This window comes from Solea solea, chromosome 9 (genome assembly GCF_958295425.1).
Source record: "Solea solea chromosome 9, fSolSol10.1, whole genome shotgun sequence".
Lineage (NCBI taxonomy): Eukaryota > Metazoa > Chordata > Actinopteri > Pleuronectiformes > Soleidae > Solea > Solea solea.
In genome coordinates this window covers 21,779,201-21,795,442 of record NC_081142.1, presented here as the reverse complement: position 1 = coordinate 21,795,442, position 16,242 = coordinate 21,779,201, and the positions used below count along the sequence as shown (strand labels likewise).

The window sequence follows — 16,242 nt, the reverse complement described above, 5'->3', positions numbered from 1 at the left end:
GGCTCCACCTCCACAGGTCTGAAAACATGAATATACAGTGTATTATATGGGTGGACGGGGAATCGATGCATTGAATCGCGATATTTTTCAAATGTATTGATTTTTTGTAGCACAATATTTTTTAACTAATCAACTAGTATTAGGGCCAAACTGAAGAGAAAAAAAATATTTAAATCTTCCAGAATAAAGTTGTAATATTGTGAGAATAAAGCCATAATATTGTGAGAATAGTCATAATATTACGAGAATAAAGTCATAATATTGTGAGAATAAAGTTGTAATATTACGAGGATAATAATTACGATAATACTCCTAATACTACTTACAAATTAACATTAAACTTTTTGTGGATTAGCATTAAAAAAAACAACTGACACTTTAGTCCACTAGATGGGGCCAAAGTGCTCACTCTCACTGTGAGCTGTAATGTAATGTAATGTATATGTAATATATGATTTTACAACATCACAATAATATTGTATCATGACTTAAACATCGAGATAAAATAATAATAGAAATTCTTAAAAAACAAAAAAAAACTTTATCAAATCAAATGATCTTACATTTTATGTAGCACATTTTAAACATGTTATACCAGGTGTTGATGGTGATGTTACTTGATTAATTTCGTACAATTCATGGTACATACTGGTAAATCTTACAATGCATCCATTTTGTACTCCTTATTTAAATAATGATGGGTGAATATTGAGTATAATATGATTGGAACTCGTTATTGTAATGACCACAAATGTATGCATTTGATATATAATTCAAGGTTGTCTCACCCAGTCCCATTTTTTGAGATGTCTTTCATACTTGATATGCACACAAATACTCTTCTTTATGACCTTGAATTTGCTTTGCTTTTGTTTTGAAAATGTGTCTGGTCTTTTATGTAATCCTTCAGCTGAATGATCACGATCATATCATTCTTAACACTTTTCTTTACTTCAGCAGCACGGGAGTTGTCACTAACGCATCCTGATCCAAATGTATTTATTTATTTATCTGTGTATGATTATTGTAGCTGTCAGAGGTTGCTGCTCATCCCCACTGCTTCTCAGTTTGTCAGGTCACATCTGCACATGGCAGATCCTCCTGTCTCTGGTCTCCAGCCAACCAGTTAATTACTGTTTGGTTTTGCTCACATTGTCAGAGCAGAGCAGAAGCCTTTAACTATTAAACCATTCAACTCTGAACTATGAGACCACTCACCTACATGAAAGAAGGTCCTCGTTTATGGGCAGATGAATTAGCACTGAGTTATGGTTTGATTTGCTGAAGATTACATTACTGTTTTATACTGACAGGTTATCTTTATCTTTATTGTATTCAATTATTACTTATATTAACTTGTCTATTGCAACTGATGTCTCACAGTAATATTAACAGTGGATTATATGCAATGGTGCACAATGAATATAAGTGGAGTTTTTATTTGCGCTGTGAAGTAAATAAAAATGTAGTTAAGGGGAATAAAATGACAACAAATAGCTACAAAGAAAAATAACCATAATGTTAATCTGATCTCTTGGTCTTAAAGGTGATGGTCAGAGGTTGAATGTAAACCTATTTATACTCAAATACTGCATTTAAGTATAAATATACATTTTAATTTTCCTTTCACACCACTTTATAAGGTTACTTGCCTGTTACTCCATGGTATGACCTAATAAAATCTAAACATTTATTAGTAAATCAACATTTTGTAGACCCAGCTCACTCATTTCTGAAGATCTCTTCTTTTCTGTTTCATACTGTATATACTGTAGTGTTCAATATGCTCCTGACGTCCTTGTACTAATTTAACAAACTGAAAAAAAACAACCTCTCTATGTATTTTGTTTTTTGGCCACTTGAGGGCACTTACACACAGTAAATATGGCAGTGTGTTTCTACAGAATGTGAAAATTATGTTTTTTAATAATAATTTATTTTCAAAATGTGAAAAAAAAGAAGAATATTTGACTATTTCATTTAAAAAAACCAAAAACTTTTATTCCAGCTTTACAATGACTATCAAAGGCATCTTTGTTTGTTTTCTTTTGTATTCATTTGAATTGGGAAAGTTTTTGGACTTCTTTGGCTGCTATCTCTTTCTCTCTCTTTCTCTCTCTCTCTCTCTCTCTGTCTCTCTCTCTCTCTCTCTCTCTCTCTCGCTGTTTCTCTCAGAACAAACAATCTTTAGGATTTGCTGTTCACTGTGAGAAATGTCTCTGTTTCATTAAAGTTCTTCTCAAAAGTGGCCACAGTGAAAATTTTGTACTAGGCTGTGAGGACACATTTCAACTCAAACCTCTCTTTGTGACGACAGGATAAAGATCTGGTTTTAGGGTTAGGGTCAGACTTAGAGTTTCTGTTCTGGTTAAGTTAAGTATCAGGGCTGGGCATTTAGTATTTATGGTTAAGGTTAGGGAAGGTAAATGCATTGTGTCTAGAAGTGTCTTTACTCGGGATGATGTGCAAGAATGTGTGTTTATATTTCTGTGAGGTCCAAAGAAATGTACAAACCTATCTTTGTGCAGACAATTTGTCTGGGCCCCACAACTTTAAAGTTATTTTTGAGGGTGGTTTTAGGGTTTTAGGTTTTAGACCTGGTTTTAGGGTAAGGGCCTAGTAAGGGCCTTATGTATAGGGTGTATCCTCAGTAAGATATAAAAACTAGTTTGTTTTTTGTGTGTGTTTGACCTAATAATACACTGGATCAGAGTGATTTAGTTGTCTCTATATTGGCCCAGATTTTCTCTTCATCCTTGGTGTTTCTACATTAAATTTGGAACAAAAAAAAAACGATGTTTGAGTCATTCACCCAACACAGCGTCAGTGACCTCAGAAATAAAGCTACTGTACGTGTCTTTCATTAGCTGAAGTCCAACCATTTTCCCTGCACCAAAGTCCACTTACAGTACGTCACAGCACACCTGAGTTGTCGACTCGCTCCTGCCTCTGTCAGCTAGTTCAGATGTGTTTTGTTGTGACTTTAATGTTGGAAATCCGTAAAACAGTAAACTTAGCGCAAAGGCTGCAGCAGTAGATCAGCAGCTCCTGTGTCGCTGTGAGCTAAAATGTCTCATTTTATTTTTACGAACTTTGGTGTAAGAGAGAAAGAAACTTACATAATTCAGCTTCAGAAAAGAAGAAAAGATTTTATTAGGTGAGCCGTTTGTTGTTGTGCTGGCAGTCATGTTCATGTATGGGCGTCCATGTCTCAGGTGGGTTCCCAGCAACAGCGGGACGCTCACTTTAATTAGCTTTATTGTGTGTGACTTGAAGTTAGAGGAGGTGAAGTTGTGGACATTTCATTGATGTATGATTTGCATTTGAAGGAGTAGAGTTTTTTGTGTCGTTTGGTAGACGTATGTTGTATTCTTGGTTTTGTTTGTGCAGCTGTGGGTTAACAATTTTGTTGCTATGTGTTGTGTATATTGTATAGATAAAAAAAATAAGAATAAACCAATTTTATAAGTTAGTAGGTGACAGGAGGTCTCAGTGAGTGTGAGCATGAGCAAGGGTTCTGGAGCAGATGGTGTCCGTGTTGCAGGTTTGCTGGCCCATTCATTAGCTCCTGTGTCATGCACTCATTTACCAGGAGGGGCAGCTGACAGGCAACAGCTCCACTCAACAGTGTGGTGTAACGTGCTGCTGGAGTTTGTCCTCGGCGGACATGAAGGCAGAGATGTTACAGGAGGAGACAGGTGCCTTAAAATGATGATGATGATCATGAAAAATGTAGTTGGTGCTGGCAAATTATTTACACCCTGTGTCAGACAAGAGAACTTCTGAATCTGACGCAGTGATGTTTGATAAATAAATTATTTTCACAACGTTAAGGGTTTGTTTGAGCAGCTGTTTCATTCACCTGCCACTTTATTAGGTCCAGAGGATTTCTGCTGCTGTTGCATCTGCTTTGAGGTTTGACATATAAATGTTCAGACTTCTTCTTCGTCTTCTTATTCTAATTATTATTATATCTTTTTTTCATTTCAAACCAGTCTGATCATTCTCCACTGACCTCTGGCATCAACATCCCCCATTTGAATAGAAGTCTATCGGACATTTTTAATTGTCTCAATCTCTAGTTGTAATTAACATCTGGTTGCCAAAAAACGAGGGATCAGATTCTTGTAGGTGACATCACAGCTGGTTGCCACTTTCTTTTGCAAGAGTTTGACCAAGTTTCTCTGGAGGCACATGTTAAAATTCACGACACAGACTTCTGCTTTCAACCCCTGGCATGTTATTAAACATGTGAGCCATGTGCCGTGTGTTTGTCAGCTCATTAGATCCTCACAGCAGTTGGTCACCGCATTGAAGAACCTCTGAGACTGTGAAGTCGCTGAGGGAGGGAGGGTGGGAGTACAGGAGGGAAAACATACTGCAGCATGCATCCTCAAGGTCATGTTACACCACTTCACTTCCACTGCTGGATTTGGTTGGGTTTATAATAATAATTAAAAAAAAACGGAGAATTTGAGCATCGGTGGCTTTTTTCTCTCCTTGGTCGTGTGATGTAAGGAAATGTAACCTTCGTGTTTTATTGCTTCAAGAAGACACCACTCCATCAACATTTGTATTCTGTTGCCTCTTTGACCTTACTTTGACTTTTTCTTACACTGCCTGTCACTGTGAATTTTAACTCTGAGTCAGGTCTAAAAGTTGAATTTTGTGTACATTTGAAATATTTTAGAGGTTTTTTTGGGGATGAGATGCTTTTGCCTGTGCATAGACGAATGTGTGAGAAATGGTTATGAGTCATACATCAGTACAGGCCGAAGATAGGAATTGTGTCATACTCCATATTCCTTTAATCCAGTGGTTCTCTATTATTTTCTGTTATATTAATATGGACGACCTCGCAAACGTGAAAGCCAAAGTATTTGGTTTGCTTCTTGGAGTCTGGCAGCAGAATAGGTCACAAACCTCGCTCTACTTATTTCAGGAGATGGGACATGAACCAATATAAAAACTAAAGTTCGACGTTTGGTTATTACCTCCACCGTGAAGGTCATGTGTTTGTCTGCCTGTTTGCGAGCAGCGAAATCCCAAAAAAGTGAAAGCCCCTTGAAAATGAGATGTCAAGGGACTTTGCATCATTTTTCAAGGATGGATTTTGATGAAATCTTCTGGGGGATAAAGGTTATGACCCACGAAAGATATAGATCCAAAACAAACAAACAAACAAATGTTAATCTTATGAGATAATGGCCTTTTTTGACAAAACTAAAACAAAATTTCAGTATTGCTTTGAAACAGAGCATGTAATTGTACCTCATATAGGTCTGTGTTACTGTTCAGTTAGGTCCAGATCTGGGATTTTAATCTCTATTGACACTGTGGGAAACTGAGCAACCTTGGCTGAGGTTGGCATTCTCCAAAAGTGCCGTCTCCTGTAATCTCCCGTAATCAGTTACTTGACACAATCAAATCATGACGAGACGTCACGACTGTTAGCGGAGACTGTGATTGGTCAGGCTGGCGGCGAGACCTCGATACCACGGCTCCACTCCCCGGATCAATATTGTGCAGTATCTGTCTACAAATGACGTCGCCGGCACAGGATATATGGAAGATACCGAAACTTAGAGACTATGTGAATTATTTCACCTGTGGAAATAGTCTCTGTGGCTCAAGTGTATATGATGAAAATGGATTTAAAAGTATTATAGATTATATTTTATGTTTATGTTGAGGTCAAAAGAGGAAGATTCTAGGAGAAAAAATCATTTCAGATAAGTGTACGAGGTGAAAGTGTAGAATTCTCTTGACAACAATGATAAGTGTTACTCAAATATTACTAAGTTTTAAAAAAAAAATACATAGAAAAAGTAATGAACTGACTTCATTGATTAAGATGATGGATAAGTACATTCACATTCTTGTTATAAAATAAACGAGGCAGGCATTATAAGATTGTTCTTCTTTTTGCAGTTTTGAAGTGAAAACCTGTTAAAAGACATGAGCAAAAAAGATAATAAACAAGATAAACAAATACAAGTTAACTCTCACATTTTTGCCCGTGATTATTTATTAATGATGGAAGTGATTGACAGCAGCAATGTCCAGGAACAAACTTTTAAACTCATTATTCCCCTGTCTCATTTTGCTCCTCCCACACACACACACACAGTTTTCAGTAACCATGGGTGTATCTTTTAAATCCCAGCATGCAAAGAAAATAAATAATAAAAGCCTCATTGGTCGTAGCATTCGACTGGTGTTACAGACTCAGCAGCAGCTTCACGTAGCCCTTAACAGTGAGGTAATAAAGGTAAACAAAAAGGCTTAAACCAGTGGTTCTCAAACTTTTCATACCATCTACCACCTGAGGAAATATCAAGCTCTTGAAGTAACAACGTTAAAATACAGTCATGTAAATAGGTCGAGCAAAGTCAGCGGACTTTTCAGGCAGATTTATTCCCAATAAGATATTTTGCTCTCTCATCATCCTCCTCTTCCTCATATACTTCACACTCTAGTGTGAAGTATATATGTATATTTCTCTAGAGACTCTAGTTAGGGCCTGAGTTGAATGTTGGCAATTTGCACCCTACGTAAATGCCAATTTGTACTAGTTATTATAATGTAATTTATTATTATTATTATTTACTTATTTGTTTCATTTTTTTCTCACTCTGGTCACAAACCCTGGTATATACAATAGAACAGATACACGAGCATTCTCTGGTGGTACATGTACCACAGTTTGAGAACCATGGCCTTCGATGAAAAGCTGTTTTCACAATAAACCACAACGTGCAGCTTTAACACCTAAAAATCATAAACTTCTAATATCAATGACTCAGTTTGGGGAAGTTTTTGTTTTCTCTCTCTCTCCATGGCTTTTTGCGGTCAGGTGATTTAGCACTTGCTCACGTCAAGCTAATAATATGAAACTACAAAACACTTATTGTGAATTTTTATTCATTTTTTTGCTTTTGTTTCAATACACACACAAACAAGACAAAAAAGTGTTTATATGTCCTGTGTCGTCCGAGGTGCTTGATACTGACGTTTATCATATAATTGTGCATTTGTGAACGTGAGGTGTGTTTTACAGTAAGTGTAGATCGACGTGTGCTGTACACAGGGTTAGATGATGTAGGGATTACCTAATCAGATTACAAATAAGAAGTAACCATATAGATCATACTTACATTGCCAAGGAATACATTATTTATAATTATTTTGAATATGTGACAGTTATTTAAAGTGTAGAGCTGCACGATATAGTCCAAAAGATCAGATGGTGATTATTTTTGACCGATTTTGCAATTGTGATATCATTCCTTATTCTAATTTTTGCATCTTAACTGTCAAGAACATCAGGTTTAGTTCTTTTTTTGGAGTCAGTCAACAAACAAAAACATATTTTATTATCTAAAAAGCACATTTTAGGGGGCAGAATTTCATCCTATTGCCGTTTTGACATAAACTGAACTCTGTATTTAGATATTGCACTTGGTCATAGTGCGGTTTTGATTATTTTGGTGAGTAATTATGCAGCCACAGTATTAGACCATGGCTGATAATGGAAGCGTTGACTCAGCTCATTGGCTAACGCACAAATGCTTAGTCTGCAAAAATGCCTTTTTAGTGAAAATGTTATGAGGTACTTCAAAAGAGAAAATTAATGGTAATCCAAAAGCAATTATATTCGATTATCTTATTAATAAGACATAACGTCATGTAAATTAGATTCAGTCACTGATGACATCTCATCAGTCCCAACCCTGATTGTATAAACAGTGATTAAGTGTACTAAGTGACCTGCATGTGTTTCATTAACAGAGAGCTATTTTCACATTTAAATTCAGTGTGTGTGGAAAAAAAGGATCAATGTAATGAGGACAAAAAATAAAATCAAAAACACTTAAACTAATTTGTCCAATTTCTGACTTTTCCCTCCAGGAAAGCTACAATTTTCCTTTACAGTCATTACAGTGGAAACAGGTCCAGTTTTCCAGCACAGGTTCACAGTTTAAAGTCCCTTCAGGCCCAACACCTGCAGCTGATGAAACAGTGGACAGAGCTTCGGTCCGTGACAGACTTTTAAATCCACTTGAAATGCAAGCCAATATGCTGCGTTGTTTTTACCTCTCGTGCGATGGGCAAAGTGGTCACAGTTACGTCCCAGAGTGAGTGTCTGGCGGTCGCTGTGGCAAAGTCTCGTCTATGGTCACCACTATGTCCTCCGCTCTCTTGGCGCTCAGACAGTTAGCGTGGTTCAGGGAAATGAAGCTCATCTCCACCAGCCGCGGCCTCTCGCCCAGCTCGCTCCTGCTGTTGGCGACGCAGTTGAGCTCGGACTTGTTGAGGTTGGTAAATCGACGAGAGCCACGTAGCCAGTCTGAAGAGAAGAAAAGAGAGTTTAGTGAACTGATGTTGTTTGAGGGCCACACGGTTGGTGTAGCGCAGTGTCCTGGTCCTCGGGACCTACTGTCCTGCATGTATTCCGGGTTTCCTTACTCCAACGCACCAGATTCAAATGAATGGGTCGTTATCAGGCTACTGCAGAGTTTGGTTGACAAGCTAACCATTTGAATCAGGTGTGCTGGAGCAAGGAAACCTTACATGCAGGACAGTGGGTCCCGAGGACCAGGGTTGAGAAGCCCTGGTGTAGAGGTTAGCAAGAAGACCCGGGTTCGCGACCCGGTCGGAACAAGTGCCTTCCTGCATTGAGTTTCCATGTTCTCTACATGTGTGAGTGGGTTTTCTCCGGGTTCTCCGGTTTCCTCCCACAGTGCAAAAACATGCAATATGGGGATTAGGTAAATTGGACACTAAATTGACCGTAAGAGTGGATGGCTGTTTGTCTCTATATGTGTCCCCAGGCTTTTAGCTAGGATTTTTTTAGAGGGTGTCCATTTTTGTTTGTTAACACCTTCACACGACGTGCAGCGAAAATTCATAACTCTCTGAAACACGATTTCCTGCATTTTGAGGTGCAAATTTTGTGAAACACATCCAAGTTTTTGTCTTTGTTACAACATTATTTTTGTCTTGAGGCTGGGGGGAGGTATGTTGTTGTTTTTCCCACGGTTCACCAACAGTTATTGCTACCAAAGAAGCCAAAATACTCTTGTAGTTATTAGGCTTTCTGTATTATTTTGTAAACATTGTTAAAAGTTACAAAGCTTACCTGCGCTTTCTTCCCACAAAAAAGTTACAGAGACGTCAGATATTCCATCAACAACAACCCCGTCCATGCCGTGTCATGGAAAATCGACCAATGTAATGCGAGATGTGAGCTAAGCGCGATTACGCGAGATTACATCAGAAAACAAGCATGGAAGCGACTGCTCAGAAGGCTTGTGTTGGGGATCAGCTCATTCAAGATGGAGTCACATGCATCTTGGATGGAGAACACATGGCCCCTTGCTCAGAGACAAAGAGTGTCATAAAACTCAGTCAATAAAGATCCCTTATCTTCCACACATCAGTGGGAAACCCACCTCAGTGGTCACTTTGGGACATGTGACCCCCATGAAACAGGCAATACAAAAGCCAGGTTTCCCCTCCTTTCTCTTTTTTTTCTTCGCTCTTCTCCATCTCACCGGAGGACACAGGCTCCTCTGCTCTCCCCTGCCCTTCTGGGTGCAGGAAGGACACAGACGTCAGCTCTTCGACTGAAGACCCTTCAGCACAGAGCTTAACAAGCTTCCAGCAGCAAGAGAACCCTCTCTGCTGATCTTCGAGCAGGCCCGCTCACAGCAGCCTGCTATCCTCCCATCAGAGGCAGCGACACCAGAGCCTGCCTAAGGATCAACCAAGGATCCAGAGCCAGGTTAGCTCCAACTAGCTAACTTTGTGAGGAGGAACCTGAGCCACAGACACCAGAAACACAGTCAACCATCTACTGTTCCTGGACCAACAGACAGCACCTCAAAAGGACACTTTGGCATCTTTTAAGGACTTGGTAACGTAACTGGGCCTAGCATAGCATTACACTGCTTGGCTAAGCATAGATGAAATGTTGTACTGAGCTTACTTGCTCACATAAAGTGTTGTTGTAATGTCTAGATTTAGGTTAATATGATGTTAGTGATGTCCATGCTTCTTAGCTCTCAGCTCTAGATGTGCATGCTTCTAACCACTCAACTAACCTGACATCTCACTTTACAAAGGTAGTTAACCAAGAAACACAGCAGCCATGCGGTCAAGAAGCCATCTTTGATTCCGCCATCTTGTAGTTTCTTTGTCAACCGCCATCTTGTAGTTTCTTTGTCAACCGCCATCTTGATTTGTATTCTACCTCTATCTGACTTGACCATTTGACCTGCACACACACAGACTCCCTCTTTCTCTCTCTTTCACACACATACACTGTATATAGTTACATTTAGTAAATATTCTTGTTTATATCTTTGATGTCTTTTTAATAAATGTTTTATAAAATATACAGTCTGGTCTGATTAATATTGCACAAGTGTGTATATTGCCAACCTCTTCCCTGTAGAACTCCAATCCTTCAATTCACCTAACTATTGATGTAGTATTGTGATTGATCAATTATTAAGTTAATTATTAATCATAATACAAATTGGTAGTCGGCTTAATTTATGAGACTGTTTTTGGAGGTTATGAATTAATGGTTCATTCAGAACCGATTGTTCTCCTCTGTTTAAGAGGAGTGGTGCCCCAATTTGAGTTTGACTCAACTTTTTATAAGAAATGAATTATTCCATAATTAATCAATTATTAATATTCTAAATTCATAACCAATCACGCCCCTAATCCCAACACTTGAATCTGTGAATTTTGATCACATTCAGTGAAGTTACCAGGGATAATGGGGGGGGAAAAAGTAGGGCGCCCAGACGCCCTGCTAGCTAAAAGTCTGTTTATCCCTGTGATGGACTGGCAAACTGTCCAGGGTGTTACACCTCCAATCCCAGCCCTATGTCAGCCTGGATTGGCACAGCACTCCCCGCAACTCTCATGTGGAGGATGAAGCGCTCAGTGGTAGAGCGAGTTGTCTCTCAAATGGAAGGTTGTGGGTTAAATTCCCAGCTCTGCTAAACTACATGCTGATGTGTCCTTGGACAAGATACATAACCCCACGTTGCTCCTGAAGCTTGTGCGGTGTGAATGGGTACGAAAGATGTGTGATTGAAAATGTGCCGCACATAATGTGCACTGTGTGAATGAATGGGTGAATGGCAAAAAAATTGCAGTGTAACTCTGGTTTGAGTGGTCATCAAATCCACAAATACACTTTTAGGGTTAGGTTTGGGTCAATCAAACAGATTGGGTATTTAGAACAAGACTGCAAACCTTCCCTGACAGGCAGACATGATGGATTTAGTCTGTGTAATTCCATTGGAAGCAAAGCACCATAAAATTGTTTCTGGGGAAGAGGCCTGTCACATGGGCAGCCCCCATGCGTGTGGTGGAGCCCTTTTTTTTTTTTGAAGTGGGACACATCAATCATCATTCTGTCAGATGAGGAGCTGAGATTAAGGCGCACAGTGTGAAGAACGGTCATGGAAAAACAGAGCAAAATCTCACAGACTCACAGAGCTGCTTGCATGTCCAGCCTGCAGTCACTGGTTAAATCCTCACTACAGGGCTGTTAGTGCAAACCATATTTCTGTAGAAGGTTTATTATTCTGATTACACTTATCCATTGGTGCAGTCTAAGTACAGGTTTTGGATGCAGCCATGTGATAAAAGTTCAGATTTTTGACATGTATACACAACATTGTCTGCTACAAAACATAGTGAGAACAGAGCTGCAAGACTAAAAACCCTCCACATTTACACCTCCGAGTCCAAACACTGAGTCACCTGTGAGTCCGTGTAAACGTGCGTGTGTGTGTGTGTGTTGTTCACATGAAGGTGGGAAGGTCAGGTGAGGCGATGGTAGACAGACAGCTCAGCTCTCAGAGCTAGGAGAGGCTGCAAGTGCTGCAGACTGTGACCTGTGTGAGCTTTGTTTTCCCTCTTACCTGGTTCACTGGTTTCACCGCCGTCGCCCTCTGCAACGATCGACCTGCCTCCACCTGCACAAATTGAGCAGGAGAAAAGCCGTGTTTGAAATGGGACACAGACTCTCAGTGTGCCTGGTAAAACCTGGGAAAAATAAATAAAAATAACTGCTCTGTTTAATATACTATACAGTGCTCACCAATGATATTGTGCTAAAGTGTGTGTCTCAAATCGTCCATTTGTGCATCAGTTGTGGTGGTTAACTTGTGCCCAATTACTGCTTTTTAACAGCTTAACTGTCAATATGACATTAGTATTGAAGCATTTACCAAGCTATAATTAGGGATGAGCCAAGTCATGTTGTGGGGATTTTTATTCTTTCTTTATGGCAGAAAAATGTTTGTTACATAGTGGGAGAATTATGTTTTTCAAATAGCTTGAAATGACACAAACAGTGCTGTTAACAGTTTCATAGTGTATAAGGTCTAAAATGACGAAAAATATGGTTATGATTATTATCCCTAAATATAATAACCAGCCATGTCAAAAACATAGTGCTCCATCTGTGTGGCAGACATTTGTGTCCTCGTCACATAATGGAGATGGTGGAATATCGTCTTTACAGCATGTTGCCTGTGTTTAGTAAAGCAATTATGTCATTTTATGGTTTATAAATTGCATTTTCTTTTTACCTACTTCTAATATAAAGTACGATTCAGTGATTTTGTCCAGTATGGGACCCATACCAGTACTCGTACTGGCCTCATCACTAGACTAAACTGGTTTTAAATGGTTTAAATAAACTATATTTCACTATTATATAAATAGTGATAACAGCCATCTACTAATAAATAAAATTCAATTTTTACAAAAAAGGCAACTCTACATTGCTGATTTAATCTTTGACTTCTTATCTCAATCGTTTGGGGAAATTATTCTCAGAATGATCAGGCTGCCAATCATTTTTGCACAAACCCATTTCAGAAAATGTGTTTTTCTTCCCTTAAAATGTTTTCACTTTGTATCCAGAAGGTTGCAATTACAAAATGTGTTGCACTGCTGTTTAGTATTCAAGTGTCAGAAATAGTCATGGGACAATGTAGACATTTTCATTGAAAAACTAATTAAGTAATATGTAATATGTAATATGTAATATTTGTGCAGATCTGTGTGAAACAAAGATGTTTTCTTCAGATTATGTCATGTAGGTCAGGACAACACTTAATCTAAAATGGTATTTTTTGATACACACATAGCAATTTGGATAAAATTTTGACTAATTGTTCAGTCCTAGTCATCATTATCCTAAATTAAATAATTGCAATTCCCGATTACTTTGCGATACATGAAAAAAAATCATCTCTAATCATGTGCCACTTCAGAATAAATCAAATTCAACGACTGCTTCTTTAAATACTAATACAAAAACAAAATGCAATCATGTGAGTGTGTTTTCCATTTCTTTGGAGGGCAAGTGTTTCACCTTACACTGTCCTCATCTGCCCCTGCACAAGAGGAAGTGAGTGAAGAAAGTCTGACTCGAAACCACCTGATGTAAGATGACAATCGGGTCAAGTCAGCTCTATGAGACCACACTCTGCCCTAAAAATAAACCCATTGTATCAGTCATTCATTCATAATGCATCGCTCATAGGAAGCTGTTCAAACACAGGAAAAAAGACCTCTGATTCTCTCACTGAGAAACTTGCTGAGAGTGAAGCTCATCTCCCTCACAAGGTCATCGGCTGATGGGAGAGAAACTCCTGCACATCTGCATTCAAATTACTCAGAATTATTTTTCTTGACTGTTTACTTTTCACTTTTTTCCAATTAATCGTGATTGCACATGTTCAATTATTAAACATATAGAGTGAACCTAAATGGGCTTCATGTGGGTTTCAAAGATCTCTTATAGTTTTGAGGACACTTGAGTTTTCCTTTAAAATCCAAACCCAAACCTAATAGCCTTCTATCTATCTATCTTTCTATACGCCACCAAAACCTAACCTAAATTTACCCCAACCCTAAAGCCAAGTATTAATCCTCAAAACATACTTGTCCCTCCCTCCCTCTCTCTCTCTCCATCATACACACACAAAGGTTGGTACAATTGTACTTGTCGGGACACTGCATTGACATAGTTTTCATTTGGACAGTCTAACCAAAGCTTTATCACAACCCTTAATCCCAGCCAGTTAATCCCTAAACCGAAATGTAACTATAACCTACTCTAACCCCAAATAATCACAGCTCAATCCCAATTTAAATCAGGGCCTCAGAAATATGTAAATCTTCCTCATTAGGAGCAGGTTTCCATGGGCTCCATGTGGACTGCTGGTCCTGAGAAGGTCTGTGTTTATACATGGTCCTAAGGAGGCTACGAGAATGACCACACAAACACACACAAACAACTTGTTTTTATAGTAGTGACGACACATAATAGATATAATGCATTCCCTAGCCACTTAACCTTACCTTAACCCTGGAAAAGCCCTTTAAAGTTGTGGGTCCCAGATAAAATGTCCCCACAAGGTCAAAGTGTTATCACTAACCATAACTATAATGCGTATTGTTAACATTAGCCTATAACCATGATACAGATCTCAGTCCAAAACTTAACCAGTTCCTCAGAAATGAGGTTCTACATTCATTCAGACCAGGTCTTGGTCTCCATGAGGACCACGGGTCCTGACAAGGTCAATGTTTATGCCAGGAAAGGTCCTAAGGAGATAAGAAATACAAGTACACATACGTTTGCTCAGTGTCGAAGTGAGGACCCTCATTGATATAATGTATTCCCTCGCCACTTAACCTTACCTTAACCATCACAACTAAATGAGTAGACCCTAACCAACCGCCCCCAAACGCCCTGTAAAGATATGAGGACCAGCCAAAATGTCCTCACTTCCCCAAAATGACCTCACTCTGTATGGTTTATACGATTTTTGGTCCTCACAACTCTACAAATACAAGAACGCGCACAAACACACACCGTGAGGGGTTCACATACCGACAACAAAGTCATTAACCACATCTTTGACCAGGTGTCCAACTATCGCATACGCCACCGCCACCACCACCAGCGCCGCCATGACCAGGTAGAGAACGGCTTTGGGCAGCGGCATAGAGTCCCGCTCCGGTGTCCGGTAGTCGGTGAACAGCAGGTCACTCTCGGAGTAAGAGTACTGGAAGACGTGCTCCATGCCCGAGGTATGGTTGGAGTTGAGCGGCGGGTTACTGGAGCTCAAGGCGCTGTCCGGCTGCAGAGCTGTGACCATCGTGGTCGTCACCGCCTCCGCGTTGTCGATGCTGACCAAGCCCGTTGTTTTATTCATCAGAGGCAAAATCTGAGACAGAAAATAGCTCCAGTCCTTTATGGCACTGGTGTTGCATGAAAACATTTTTTGTTTTGGCCGCGGAATCACTGCAGAGGGGAGCGAATCTGCAATCACAGGAGCGCAACACATCCACCCAAAGACGCACCTGCTTCGAACACAGCAGACTCTCCAAACTCCCGTTCCGTGATAAACATTCGACGTGTTTTCCGTTTGTAATCCAACAGGTTTCCCGGGAAGCCACAGCCTGTGTCCGACAGAAGATCATTAATGCCTCCGCGAAGTTACATCGCCTCCTCCAAGCGTACGTACACAGCGAGATGCGCGGCTTTTACGCACGAGTAAAGGAGAAATCCCGTGCGTCCAGTCATCTCCAAAAGTGAAATAAACACACACAGTGTCAGAGTGTAAGATCGTATAGTGTCATAAAGGAAAGAAACGCAGCAGAGAGCGGATCAGCTTTATCCTCCCCGACCTTAAAAACGGGTTAATCTGAATGTTGGATGAAGGAGCGAATAATCTGTGACTCTATAGAAGTGGGGTCCTCACAAGCTGCCACCTGCGGCGATGGTGAAAATGACACACCTGCTCCGTCCTGTCCCTGGTGAAGACATCATTCATAAAGAGGATGGTCCGGTGAGCTCAGATATAAGAGTCAGGATACAACATCTTCTTCCTCCTCCTCCTCCTCCCCCACCGCTGCTGATGGTCCTCAGGTCCTCTGTGTTGGTGGAAACTACTTTTTTGTGATTTCGAGTTTCTTCTCGACATCGACAAATGCAGCCTGAGGTAAGTTCACGTCTTTCACCAAGTCTGGTTTAGACAAACCCAACTGGACTGTTGAGGGGACCTCATTAATTCCCTCACAGTTAAAGAAATGGAAGAGATGTCCCTTTTTTGGCGGAACAGTAGCCATTTGCTTGAGCCAATTAGTTTGAGAACTTTCACAAAGATTTCATGTACATAAGAAAATATA

The 16,242-nt window shown here is 39.8% G+C and overlaps 1 protein-coding gene across 1 annotated transcript; it reads right to left on the bottom strand.

Annotated features, from left to right (window-relative positions):
• Positions 1 to 6,059: 6,059 nt before the first annotated feature.
• On the bottom strand, positions 6,060 to 15,855 carry LOC131465826 (uncharacterized). The gene is made up of 3 exons (XM_058638761.1): positions 14,942 to 15,855; positions 11,952 to 12,005; positions 6,060 to 8,350 (listed from the first exon to the last, which is right to left on the bottom strand). The coding sequence occupies exons 1-3, from the start codon at positions 15,396 to 15,398 to the stop codon at positions 8,127 to 8,129; spliced, it is 735 nt and encodes a 244-aa protein (XP_058494744.1). The 5' UTR covers positions 15,399 to 15,855; the 3' UTR covers positions 6,060 to 8,126.
• Between the last annotated feature and the right edge of the window lie 387 nt (positions 15,856 to 16,242).

What these genes read in the sequence shown, in the direction of transcription:
- LOC131465826 (XM_058638761.1), bottom strand. Translation starts at nt 15,398, where the DNA reads ATGTGTTGCGCTCCTGTGATTGCAGATTCGCTCCCCTCTGCAGTGATT. An exon ending in GGTTAATGACTTTGTTGTCG is followed by an intron (nt 12,006 to 14,941) that starts GTATGTGAACCC and finishes CAATTTGTGCAG; the next exon opens with GTGGAGGCAGGTCGATCGTT. An exon ending in CGGTGAAACCAGTGAACCAG is followed by an intron (nt 8,351 to 11,951) that starts GTAAGAGGGAAA and finishes TCTTCTCTTCAG; the next exon opens with ACTGGCTACGTGGCTCTCGT.